We start from the raw sequence: 14234 nt of genomic DNA, 5'->3' as shown, positions 1-14234 counted from the left end.
TCATACCTCACACTGAAGTCTTGAGGCGAGCTTTCATGTCCACATCAAAAAAAGGCTAAACTAAAAGCCAAACATCAGAACGAATAATTTAATGAGAGCATTCCTTATCTTAAATAATGTTGACAATTTTCCCTCAGATGATAAGGTTAAAAAACAAAAAACAAAAAAAACAACCACTGAAAAATAAGCGTGCACGATGGTGACTCAAATACGTTTTTCGGCAAAAGTACAATTTAGTAAAACATTTGAGTAGATTCCGGACTAATTAGTGAACATGGATTCTGGGTGTGAGACAAAGTTCAACAGTACAGATGCCACATTCATTATAATGACATATGTGGCATCATAAATTAGGCAGGTCCACCATACCAAGTTCAATAGCGACAGTTACGTCAACGCTTATTCCTAAGCGAGCCAAAATCCACTTTGCAACAACCTCAAATTAAATGTTTTGTTGAGAGATTTGTCAATACGCCCTCATATCACTGCAAGATATTTTTTTTTTCCCCATGGACACTTCTTTTCCCGACCAATATTCTTGAAAGGTTCCAGTCCTTTTCTGATATCTGCGTAAAAACGCCGGCCCAATGCTAATTAATTTTTATACAATCTTCAATTGTGCAGTGATTAATGCAGATAGGACGACAACACTGCGGCAGACAGGCAATTAATGGAGCCTGATATGGCTATTGTCATCCTATTAGGGGATATTTTTCCTCCCAAGAACATCAGATACGATGTGAAGAGAAATGTGATTCATATTTTTATATTTGAACCACTTTTTGATTTACTCAAACCCAGACAAAACTCTGACTAATAGCGACTATACGGCATCTTTATCACCATGCAGATTTGGCGCATGGTGACGTTTGACGATAATTCCTCCTCAACCAGTTTTATGACTGTTCTAATCAGCTTATTCAAAGGTTCTTCGGCTGACATGTTGATGTTCTGAGTTTGAACGTAGCGTTGGGAAAGACCACGTCACATCACTAAGCTACCCTCTAATGAGTCCAGTTAAATGTCAATTTCTAAATGCCTCCCTTTTCGTTTTTGTTTTTGCAGAGATGTCAGGGACGGGCCAAGACATTTCCCAGGTGCACTGGAAGCAGCAGTGGCTGGAGAACGGGACACTTTACTTCCATGTGTCCATGACGGAGTCGGAGGCGGTGGCCCAGACTACGCAGGCCTCGGCGCGGGAGCCAGTGCACGTCATGCACGAACACATGCATCTGCTGCACATCTCGGTTATGGTAAGTAGGAAAAAGATGCATATTATTCCCTATACCGTAGTTGAATAGGAAGTAACACACAAAAATGAATCTGTAAAAAAAAAAAAAAAAAAAAAAAAAAAATCTCAATGCTATCTGGTTTTACAACTACAGAGCATGTTAACATTTCTTACCTGGATATTTTGATATTTTGAAAAGTTACACTTTGTACCGTATTTTCCGCACTATAAGGCGCACCTAAAAGCCTTCAATTTTTTCAAAAGCTGACCATGCGCCTTATAATCCAGTGCGCCTCATATATGGATCAATATTGAGCCGCCACAGGTCTCGCTGTCAAGACACTATCGGTGACCCTGCGCGATCGGTGACGCGCATGCGCAGAAGGTTCCGCCATCTTGGATCGCTAGCTCATACTACTACTTTACCTCAGAGAAAATAATAAAACGGCTGTTTATTCATTTTGGGAGTGAATGGAGTTGTCAGAAAGCAGGTTTGTAATCTATGAATAAAGTTTGACTGCCATATCTGACTGTTTTGTTGACATTCCCTTTTGTGCAGCACCATCTAATGGATGCATAACGTAACCCCAGCCATTACTGTAGCGCCTTATATATGGAAAAAGTTTTAAAATATGTCATTCATTGAAGGTGCGCCTTATAGTGCGGAAAATACGGTACATGAAATGACAAAGGATTTTTTATTTTTTTTTTGGTTGAGTGACTTTTGGTGCAACTAATGTTGTGGATCCGCCCACCGTCGCAAAAAAAAGAAAAAAAGAAAGACAAACAAAAAAAACACACACAATGAGCCAGAACTATCCGAGAAAAAAAAAAAAAAAAATCATCATCATATCAAATCCTTTCAGCTTGAAATATTACTCTGACTTTCATATTTTATTATAAACCATGAAAACATTGATTATTCCAATAAACGGTAATGTCTAAACCCTTTTCAGCCACCGAAATGTCAACTCGAGCACAAATCAAATTGTCACAACCTGCTACCTGATGGCACGCTATGCCGTCGCGTCGCTTTATCCCGTGTTCAGGCCGGCCCTGTAGCGCGACGTGGGGGCGGGACAAAGTGCGAGGAACAGGAGGAAGGTGGGAGTGAAGGAGGAGAGTTGGAGAGAAATTGCATGACTGACAGTTGAATGTCTGGAAAAATAGAGTCCTCACACTGCAGTCTGGCCCTGAACTGACAGTAGCAGACATAATGATGTTCACTCGAATCGCCAGAGGACACCTTCGGGCTGCTCGGCCAAACAGACACACTTTACTATTCCGACTGCCTCTGTGTTAGTCTTCAATGGGTTTCAGCTCCTATTCCTGCATTGGAATTCCGACACTCTGGAACAGTCCAACTCTTTAAAGCTCTTTAGTGGGCTGGGATTTTGAATCACTCATTTCTATTTCTTCAGTGCCTTAAATCCTGTTGCACCGATCACACTAACTATAATGAATATGAAGTATTATTTAGCTGTGCTTATTGTAGCATGTTTGAAAACAAATATGAATGAATGTTGTTCTTATGGACGCTGGTGATTTCGGGATGATGGAGGATTTGAAAATTCCTTCTGACGCGCTGTGTGGCAGCTAGCAAGCTAACATAGTATAGCATCTAGGGGTGTGAATTGCCTAGTACCTGACGATTCGATTCGTATCACGATTCACAGGTCACGATTCGATTCGATACCGATTAATCCCGATACGAATTTATAAGTCGATTGTTGCGATTTTTTTTTCATTCAAATTTAGAAAATACTAATCAGTAAGCTTGTAGAGTGTAAGATTTATATGAAAATGTATTATTTATTTATCTGAAATTTCAGTCTTATAGAGGTTGTAATCTGTTTCATGTTTGAACAGCATTAAAATAAAATATTAAGGCTTAATGTTCCGTTCATATAACATTCTTCCATGCTCAAAGTGTGAATCCTAACCCGAAGTCAGACGTTTTGTTGAATATTTTTCCATTAAAAATGGAAGTTTAAAAATCGATTCACACACACAAAAAAAAAAAAAAAAAAAGGCAATGATGATAAGACGTTGAATCGGTAAGACTACCGAATGAACAATTCTGAGCTCTTAAAAAAAAAAACAATAATCGATTTTTTTGGGGGGGGGAATCGATTCGAGAATTGCGCGATGTAGTATCGCGATATATCACCGAATCGATTTTTTTAACACCCCTAATAGCATCCTTGGTACTCATTACCAAACTTGTATTATGTTGTTGTGACCTTTGGCTTGTGCCGTCAGGGGTCACCACAGAGTCACACTCGATTTAATTAGTCATGGTAGAGGTTGATTTTTTTTTTGTCCAGGGTGTATAAATGGGGGAGAAAAATTGAATCAGTCCTCCTCCTTTGCAGTTTTCCAAGCTTTGACTTTTCAGAGAAGACTTTCTCCAAGATTTGAAAGATTGTCTTTGGGAACCGTTGTTAATCCCAACAGAATTTCCAGCATGCCAGTAAACAATTCATAACAGTAAATCATCAGTTGTACAATGTTGTTTATTTTTTTTGTCTGAACTGGCGTCCTAATTTGAAGGATACGCTGAACATCACAGTGATGTTACAGAATTGACAGATTCACATTCTGTACCACATGTCATTTGTTATTTGATGATTTATAAAATTTGAGTCATTTCACGTGCCGACAGAGAATGACGAGTAATGCAATTTGTGGGATTATTAACATCAAAAGCAATCAGGTCACTTCTGGAAGGAAGTCAGACCTGCACTTTTGATCAGGGGAATTCAACTCACCCTCAATTCCTAAGGTGAAACCTTTACTTTGATGAAACAGAGAGAATTTGCCCAAACAGATAAATAAAGTTCCGTCAATATTTAATAGAATTTTATTTTATTTTTATTTTATATTAGGCAGCTGTGTGTGGGTGGCTTTGAGTTCACTGGGAGGGCAGGTTGTATATTGCCCAAAGAGATGCAATAAAAGAATATTTCCTTTGCTACATTACAAAACATGAGGTTGTTTTTTGTTTTTTTTTTGTTTGTTTTTAAGGATCTACCAGTACTTTACACAAACTACCCACAAAAAAAAAAAAAAAAAAAAAAAAAAAAAAAGAACAGCCGTCCCATTTTTTCCCCGTGGCACTCTATTTAATTATTACTTTTAATTAAATGTTGAATATATTTGTTTTTTTTAGGGGGAAAAAAAACTCTTATCAACTTATTACCTATGTGAAGCTCAATGCTACAGGCTGAATTTGGATTTTTTTTTATTATTTATTTATTTAAACCTAATTAAATACAAAACCTATTACATAGTGTGAATACATTTCACTTTGTGATAACTATAATTCCCTTTCTGGACCTATTACCTTTCTGTGGAGCTAAATTCTACAAACTAAATTTTTATCCTCGTTGGCTTGAAATGTGGCTGCTCTGGTCGCCGGGACCATAATGGAGAAGTAGCTTCAGAATCAAATGAATTACATTGCGTTCACGCCTTGTTTTTGTACCGTGGACGCAAACATGCTCCGACCTTCCCGGCGTCCATGTTTTAGAAAGCATTGACAGAACGTGAAAAACGTGTCAGACCTTTTATCACAACGTCGCTGCTGTTATGTTTCAGGTTGGGTCATTGTTTAAAGTTCTGTATGAGTCACTCTTATTTTGTAGTTTGTATGCCGTTACCTTATTGTGATGATGTTGTCAGTTGCTATGCAGTTGGGGCGGTCCTGTATTAGTCTTTTTTTTGTGTAGTCGTTCTTATTTTGTAGTTATGGTGTTGGTGTGTTCCTTATCATGATGGTTATCCGTTGCTATGCAGTTTGTATGCCCTGAATTAGTCACCCCTACTTATTCAGTCTAATCATTCTTATTGATGTCAGTTGCTATGCAGTCGCTATGATCCTGTACTAGTCACTCTTATTTTTTATTGTTATGCAGTTGATATGTTCATTTTGATGATGAGGATGATGATTGCTATGCCCCGAATTAGTCACTCCTACTTTGTCTAATCACTCTTATTTTGTAGATGCTATGCAGTTGTGATGTCCCTTATGATGATGATGTTTGTTGCTATGCAGCCGCTATGGTCCTATATTAATCACTCTTATTTTGTGTAGTCACCCTTATTTTGTAGCTGCTGTGCAGTCGCCATGTTGTTGTATTCGTCGCTCTTATTTTGTGTAGTCGGATTTAGTTTCTAGTTGATATGCAGTTGCTATGATGATGATGATGATGTCAGTTATGCATCTGCTATGTTCCTGTCATATGTTGTCTAATCACCGTTATTTTTGTATATGCTATAAAGTTGCTATGTCCCTTATGATGATGTTGTCAGTTGCTATGGTCCTCTATTAGTCACTCTTATTTTGTCTAGCCAGTCTTATTTTGCTGTATAGGCCTTTATTCGGTCATACAGAAACGGGTTTTACTCTCGAGCGTGCGTGCGCACTGTGTAAGAATGAGAGACTATTCTCAGCCAAGCACGTCCTACACGGCTGGAATGGCCTCCTTATAATTAAACAGTCACGGGTGATGTATGGCCGTCCGGTCATCGAGGAAGAGGAAAACTGTGGAATCGGCGGACTGAAGAGATGAATGTTCGGCGCGCTACTTTTTTAATTGCTCCCAGCTTTAATTGTTTCAGTCACCTCTGTACACATGCAGTTTATTGCACCATACGTTTAATTAAAAGTCCACGCTGGCCCCTCTCCCTCAATATGACATTAAAGCTTCTAGATGAAGAATTATTGGACATGTGATTTGTGCTTATTGTTCTAATATGGCACGTTAATAGGATCTTTGTTCAAGGGAAGCTTTAATTTTGAGGCACTGGGGTTAAGTGGATCGAGTCAGAGGCTCAATATGTAAATTATAAGCTTTTAGCTTTGACAATTAATGAATATTTTTTCAGGATTAAAAAGTGAACTGCTACACTACCTCACTCCCCTCCAAAAGAATTGGAACAGTGCCTTTGTTTTTGGTTTGTACTGAAAAAATTTGGGTTTCGGCTGGATGATTATAGAAGAAAATAATAATCAATTATTTTTGACTGAAATCACAATGAATGAAATGATACTCATTTGCTCCCAATAACGTATAAATACGTTTTTTTAATGTTCTAAGTGTCCCAAAGACGTATTTATATGTTTTTGTTGTTGTTGTTTTTTATGCTAGAGCATACAGAAGGCTTTGAAGCAGTCTCTCAACTGCAAAGAACGGTTGCAGAAATGGTAGTTATTACACAAACGGCCAGCAGGTGGCAGCAGAGCAAAGGAGTGAATAAGTTAAGTGATTTCAAAACTTAATATTTATTTAAATACTAAAACTCAACTATTCAAAACTATCAATGTAGCCTCAAGCCCATTCATCCCTGCATGTTGAGCACTTTATTCTTTAAAACGCTATTATTCTCAAGTACAATATATGTACTTCAACATATAATGTGAAAGTCAAGGCGCTTGGATTTTCATTCTGCTGCATTCGGTTGATGCCATGCGTCTTTGCACACATTCGTGAATAAGCGTCTCTACACTTTATGCAATGGCTCTATCTTTGTTTTCACAAGTCTTGAGGACTTATTGGGCTCATGTGGGACCTTGGCGATTGCAATTCATGTTATGATGACAAAAAAAAAAAAAGTATCCTTGAATTTTGAGGAAAATTTGAAAACTCAACTTTAACTATAACTTGACAGGACAACAAGAAAATACATTAGTAAGAAAGTAAATTAAGAATATACTAAAACATTGTTGTTGTTTTTTTAAAGAAATTTTTAAACACACATACTACATGTGTTGGCCTCTTAGGGGCAGTGTGGTGTCATGCATCCATGGAGTACACATAATGAGATAAGAAAGTTACGATTAAACATTATTAATATAAATAATTTTTTAAAGATTGTGAATAATTTGTGCCCTTGAGTATTGTTACCTGTACGTGAGTTTTCGCAGCATTTGTGTGTGAATGCTTATTTGAAGAATCACTCCCAAAGTTGATGCTAATTTCCTCTTAGCATGTCAATTGCATTTCCTGTTGTCTTTAGCATTAGCGCTAGTGATTTTTAAAAACAAACCATGTCTTGTATTTAAAAATACAATGTGTAATTTGTGTTTGTTGTTTGTTTAGTTTTAGCTCATGGACATCAGAATCGCATACATGTCACACGCTTACGACGAACATGTTGCATTCAGGGCACTTTTATAATATTCCGAACTTTTAAATGCACCACGCCACAGGTTAATAATATTCTGTCATGTTGCAATAAATGTCACAAAAAGAGGTAAAGAAAAGAAAAATGGGACAAAGTTGATTTGCATATATGCTATGGCAACCACTCCGGGTAACATTATTCTGCTTAATATGTTGGCAATATCAATACAAACATTTTTGGTTTTCCCATTATTTCTTATGAGAGTTTTTTTTTCCCACCAACGGATTGTATTTAACCTTCACTTCACTTTCCCATCACTTCATTACAATTGTCATTACTGGAGAATTTATCAGTGGTGTTCTGTGGTTGACATATGCATGGGAACTATTGCATTTTTGCTTTTAATGGCCTGGTGGGCTCATTATTTATACTGCCTAAGTAGCGTTATATGAGTTACGATTAAAGTTTTTGCGGCTCTCGTAAAGGCTCCGTGACTATGATGCGCTATTGTTTATGCCATCAATCTCACTCGCACTTGTTAAATTGCTATTGGGTTTAATCATCCGCTTGCAGTGAAGGCTTTTTGCTTGAGTGATGGCCCCAAAAGCAGTCACCTTCACTTAGCTAGCACAACTCTCGACGATTTCTTTTCAACGATTTCTCGGTCACGGTGAGTCCACTCGCGATTATTGGCGCCAATATGCCAACATACTTGGCAGGCGTGAGTAGATGCTTTCTAAATCGTTCAACCAGTGTTGTTTATGGTTTGTTTTACCCAAATGCTGTCCTACTGCACAAGTGAAGGCTGACTATAGGGAATAAAAAAAAAACGAACCAGATGCGTCCCACACTATGGCCCTGGGGCTATTTACATCGCATCGTCCATTTTTTGGTGGCCTCGAGCATGTAATTAACTCTTTGACTCCCAGCCATTTTCACATTTCGCAATCCCGTTCGCTCCCGGCTGTTTTACTGGATTTTGACTGATTTTGCAAGGTCCACAGAATATTGTGTTCTATTGCTATAAAGGCATAGAACCTATCAAAAGAAAGATTAAAGTCTCTTCTTTCATCAGGAAAAAAAAAAGTATGTTTCTGTTTCCTTTTTGCAGCAATTAGCATTAGAAGAGAGCTAAGTTTCATCAGTTTTCACAAATCTATTCAAAATTGTAAGTAATTTAGCTTTTTTTTCTTGATGGCCCTGGTTGATCTCCTTTGCTCTGCTGCCACCTGCTGGCCGTTTGTGTAATAACTACCATTTCTGCAACCGTTCTTTGCAGTTGAGAGGCTGCATAAAAGCCTTCTGTATGCTCTAGCATAAAAAACACAAAAAAACATATAAATACGTCTTTGGGACACTTACAACATTAAAAAAAACACGTTATTGGGAGCAAATTAGTTAAATGAACCTTAGACACGGCCCAGCATGTCCTGCACGACCTTCGTTGAGGATAAGCGGTTGAGAGAATGGATGTTAAACATATATTGTTAAACATTGGCAAAATGCTTGAAAATACTTGATGATATTAAATAGTATACAATAGGGGTGTGAAAAAAAAAATCGATTCGGCAATATATCGCGATACTACATCGCGCAATTCTCGAATCGATTCAATAGGCGGCTGAATCGATTTTTAAACTTCCAATTTTAATGGAAAATATTCAACAAAACGTCTTACGATATTTAAAAAAGGTCACGAAATTGTAAAAAAAAAAAAAAAGAGCTCATACTAAAAAAAAAGCACAATATTGTGCTTTTGTACATAACAGCAATGCATATAAACCACCTACAATCTCTAATAACAATATTGAGGCACTTACTTGGTAATGCAAGCACACATTGATTGCTTCACAAGCAAATTAGGTTCCCCTTCATCTGACAATTAGCATAGATTTAAACATAGAAGGCCAAAACATCCCTAATGAAAATTAAATTGCACTAAAAAACTAGCCACTAGAGGGTGCTAGAACTGCACAAATGGAAATCAACCTGCTAAAAAAGTAACGTGTTCCTTTTAAATATTGTGAACATGACGACGACGATATTGTGGCAGTTTTAATATCACGATATCACGATATTGCCCTTATCGTGACATCCCCATACTTTAGTGGAATTAAAATAATGACATTTATAGTATGTATAGACTGTTTTTTTTCCCCCCCTTGCAATATCAAACATCCTATTTGTTGCTGTAAAAAGGAAAACAAAATGGGCCATTTTGATTTTGTTTGACAGGTTGGCTATGTAAATCAAAACATTTTGAGAGAAAAAAATAAATAAACTTTCTCACTGGACCCCTCTGTATTTTATCTGAAGATCCCTGACCTATATGGAAAATATAGAGAGTTTTATTCACAAATTCCTCCCAAAAAGTGCTCCTTCTACAACTTCATTTATTTCTTTGCAAGGCGTCCTTTTCAAAGTTGTAAGATCTCCAATATGATGAATTGATGAAAGCACCTCTTGGGGCCTCTTTGAGCTTCTAATGCAAAGTCACACTTAATGTGCTCCCCTTTCTTCAATACAACGTGTGACATTACAGTGGCCCTTTCATTCACCGGGACACGGAATGTGCCTCATTGCAGGAGCGCCGCCTTTTGGGTTCAGCTTGGAAGTCACCGTGGCTATTTGGGGAAAAGACGATTTGTCCTCTCGGAAAGGCGTCTGGGTAATAGCCTTGCTTTCATCTGACAATATCTCAATTTTACAGACGTTGTCCCCATATTTTTGGTGATTATCTTGCATAATTTACAATGTATCTTATCCTGCTGTCAGAATTTAGTAGAATTTCCTAAAAAGAAACAGACCCTTTCACAATGTCTGACTTCCTACCTGCTTTGAAATTATAGCAATCTAACGCACGTTTTATCGCAGGGCCAAAATATCAGCTGTATTTGTGGAACGTGGCATTAATTTTGGTTTGATGGGCATAACCTTCAATTTGAATGAGAATTAGTCTCTGTTTGGAATAGTTATATTCTAATGAGCCAGCCCTTCCATGCAGCAGCTGTGCCATTTCACAGTGCAGGTATTTTCCCTCCCACTGAGCATTGATATGAGGACAACAGTACACTTGGGGCAGCAATGAGAGCCTAATTTCCTTCATTAGTCCACAAGGAGGACACTCGTCTTGTTACAGAGCACCATGAATGACACCATGAGCATATGTCAAAATATTCTTCATGTGTTTGGTTATTCTGGTTCTACTGATAGTAGTGGTAAAATCGGGGGTGGGGGGCGGGGGGGGGGGGGGGGGGGTGGCGTTAGATGGAAGCACTTCCTGCAGATGGCTCGCTGGCACGCGTCCCACGTTTTCCCATTCGCAGCTGCTGCGATTGCCGAGTTAAGGCACTCGTCACATGGTTTGGTGCGCTGATATGGCTTCAAGGACTGTGCCGCTGTCGCAGTGGCTCGAGTCCCGAGGGGGGGGCAGAGAGTGAGAGAAGCCCCTGCCTTACCTCCAGCATGGCCAACTGGACAGTGAAGTGCCAAAAGTAACTTAATAACTTGGCATACGAAGATGTGGTCTAGTGAGCGTACTAAACTCAATAGTGCAACTCGTGTTTATACTCTGGAAAGGAAGGACATATTATTAAGTGGTGACACAGTGCTTGACTTTCTCCCACTGTGTTTACAAAATCATTAGATCGTTTTGACGCCCTCGCTTTTCGACGACTCGCTAGAATGATAAAAGAGGTTGACATCTTGAAGTATATGCAGTAGAAGTAGGTGTACCAGTGCTGGCTGTAAAGATGCACATTGTGTTGATTCCTTCTGTTACATGAAATGTATTTGTGTTGTGGTAATTGGGGTACGCACATATCAATAACTTAGACACATTTCTCTGATTGAACACTGGCGGCACCTTATAGAGCAGCGGTTCTTAACCCTGTTGGAGGTACACCCGCTAGTTTCCTGTGCACATTCACCAAAGCCCTCTTTATTGAAAAATAAAATTTCTTCTTCTTCTTCTGCGGCTTCTTCTTCTGGTTCTTTTTGTGCTTCTTTTTCTTGTTCTTTTTCTTTTTGTTCTTCTTCTTCCCTCCTCCTCTTCTCTTCCTCTTCTTCCAATTCCTCCTATTCCTCTTCCTCCTCTCCCTCTTCTTCCTCTTCTTCTTCTTCTTCTTCTTCTCCTTCTTCTTCTTCTTAGTCCCTCCTCCTCTTCTCTTCCTCTTCTTCCTCTTCCTCCTCTCCCTCTTCTTCTTCTTCTTCTTCTTCTTCTTCTTCTTCTTCTTCTTCTTCTTCTACATCTTCTACTTCTTCTACTTCTTCTTCTTCTTCTTTTTCTTCTTCTACTTCTTCTACTTCTTCTTCTTCTACTTCTTCTACTTCTACTTCTTCTTCTTAGTCCCTCTTCCTCCTCTCCCTCTTCCTCTTCTTCCTCTTCCTCCTCTCCCTCCTTCTTCTTCTTCTTCTTCTTCTTAGTCCCTCCTCCTCTTCTCTCCCTCTTCTTCTTCTTCTTCTTCTTCTACTTCTTCTTCTACTTCTTCTTCTTAGTCCCTCTTCCTCCTCTCCCTCTTCTTCTTCTTCTTCTTCTTCTATTTCTTCTTCTTCTTCTACTACTTCTTCTTCTTAGTCCCTCTTCCTCCTCTCCCTCTTCTTCCTCTTCTTCTTCTTCTTCTTCTTCTTCTTCTTCTTCATGTTCATCTTCTTCTTCTTCTTCTTCTTCTTCTTAGTCCCTCCTCATCTTCTCTTCATCTTCTTCCTCTTCCTCCTCTTCCTCCTCTTCCTCTTCTTCCTCTTCCTCCTCTCCCTCTTCTTCTTCTTCTTCTTCTTCTTCTTCTTGTTCTTCTTCTTCTTCTTCTACTACTTCTTCTTCTTAGTCCCTCTTCCTCCTCTCCCTCTTCTTCCTCTTGTTCTTCTTCTTCTTCTTCTATTTCTTCTTCTTCTTCTACTACTTCTTCTTCTTAGTCCCTCTTCCTCCTCTCCCTCTTCTTCCTCTTCCTCCTCTCCCTCTTCTTCCTCTTCCTCCTCTCCCTCTTCTTCTTCTTCTTCTTCTTCTTCTTCTTCTTCTTCTTCTTCTTCTTCTTCTTCTTAGTCCCTCTTCCTCTTCTTCCTCCTCCCCCTTTCAAAAATCAAGACAGTGTAATACGCGGAGGCTGAGTTGCCATGGATGGCACAGCAGGACAGCAAAAAAAAAAAAAAGGAGAGCAATTGAAATCCACGAGTAAACATTTATTCTAAAGAAACAAAAAGAAAAGAAAAGTGTGGGCCCGACGCCACCGCACATTATAAGTACTGTTCATGGCATACAAAACAAAAACAAAAAAAAACATTCCTCACCAAAAGGAAAAATAAAACTTTTTTTTTTTTTTTCTTACTTCTACACAAAAATAAAGAAGCACCACCTAGTGGCGTGGTGCCACACTGACGATTGTTACATAGGTATATGGTTTACTGGTAAACAAAGTAAACAAGGAGAGTAGCCTTTTCATCAAATCTGGCTCTCTTCACCTTGAATTCAGAAAGTATTGTCCTTGTGTTCCCCACCTACAGTACATGCAACTTATGGAAGTGTCCCTTTAATTTGACTATAGATAGCGAGTTGTGCTGGACTACAATTGCTCAACTTGGCATTGCAAATATTGCAGATAAGACACTGAATCCCAACTATGTTTTTAGTACACTTTAAAAATGGTGAAGAGGCAGCTCAGCCAAAAAAAAAAAAAAAAAATCTTGAACACGCTATTGTGACTCCAGGGTTCTGAAATGAGGGATAAGCTTTTACGGTCCTCAGGGATAGATGCTGCAGCAATAACAACCATTTAATACCTGACCCATTTTCAGTTTGTTTCTCTGTGAAACTGTATCCTTCCAATATTTGTACAATGCATCTGTGTCAGCCAGTTGTTCACAATATATAAGACACAATCATTCAAATATTTGTTAAATCAAGTGCGGTCCAAATGTATCCACATTTCTTGACTTGAGTTTTACACAAACAAGTTGTTTAAAAAGGAAAAGCCGGATGAAGGTTCAATTTAACAAGAGAAACTGCAAATCAGTTATAATTGCGCAATTATATTTGTTATTTTTTCCACATTTGTTTTTCTTTTTAACATTTTCTGAAGTGACGAAATACGAAAACAAAATTATAATCTAACAAGAAGCGAATCAAAACAAATTTGAGAGAACATTTTTTCCAATAAGAAACATAACTTTCAAGAATAAAATTATAATTTCAACAAGTGAGTTAAAAAATTCATACACCAATTAAAAATACTTTTTTTCTTGTATCATGAATTTTCTTCTTTTAACATTTCAAAAATTGCTGATAAATATTAAATATAAAGTAATGTCTTATTTTGTAGGCCCGATCAATGACGTCACTGATGAATCGGGCAAATTAAGACATTACAGATGATCACCGAGTTTGCATAAAATGCAATATATTGTCCGATCCCGATCCAGCTGATCGATGAAATTAACTTTATTTGAAGGAAAAAGACAAAACTTCTAAATTGGAAAAGAAAAAAAAATCTCCCAATACTATATTTTTGTAACATAACTGTACTCCCATAGGATGTTTTAATTTTTGTTTTTTCAATGTGGAGCTACTGCCTTTTCATACTTACGTTCATTGATCATAAACATAACTAGAATAAATGTAACCAAAAAAAACATTGAATAATATACATTATATTGTATATTTATTCTCGTCATACTTGTTTTTTCTTTTAGTTTGGCTCTAATAGTCTGCACATTGTCATATGTTATTTTGAGTGTGTATGAGTTGCATTTGTGTCGCTAATATAATTACTCAGTGGTAGAAACCTTATCAGCACATTTTCATAACCGCTTATGCAAACGTACTGTAAATGTATAGTTGTGATTTGTTTATACGCAATAATTTTATTGCTTCTTTGCCTCATAT

The 14234-nt window shown here is 37.9% G+C and overlaps 1 protein-coding gene across 6 annotated transcripts in view; it reads left to right on the top strand.

Moving 5' to 3' along the window:
- Positions 1-14234, top strand: part of astn2 (astrotactin 2) — a 295092-nt gene that overhangs the window by 109526 nt on the left and 171332 nt on the right. For all 6 annotated transcript variants that reach the window (XM_077496750.1, XM_077496751.1, XM_077496748.1 and 3 more), the window contains one exon: positions 1066-1253. In XM_077496750.1, the coding sequence (XP_077352876.1) occupies positions 1068-1253 (186 nt within the window). In that variant the 5' untranslated portion in view covers positions 1066-1067. The remainder of the gene's footprint in view (positions 1-1065; positions 1254-14234) is intronic.

This window comes from Festucalex cinctus, chromosome 15 (genome assembly GCF_051991245.1).
Source record: "Festucalex cinctus isolate MCC-2025b chromosome 15, RoL_Fcin_1.0, whole genome shotgun sequence".
Lineage (NCBI taxonomy): Eukaryota > Metazoa > Chordata > Actinopteri > Syngnathiformes > Syngnathidae > Festucalex > Festucalex cinctus.
The sequence above is the reverse complement of the archived record's forward strand: the minus strand, read 5'-3'. Positions and strand labels throughout refer to the sequence as shown.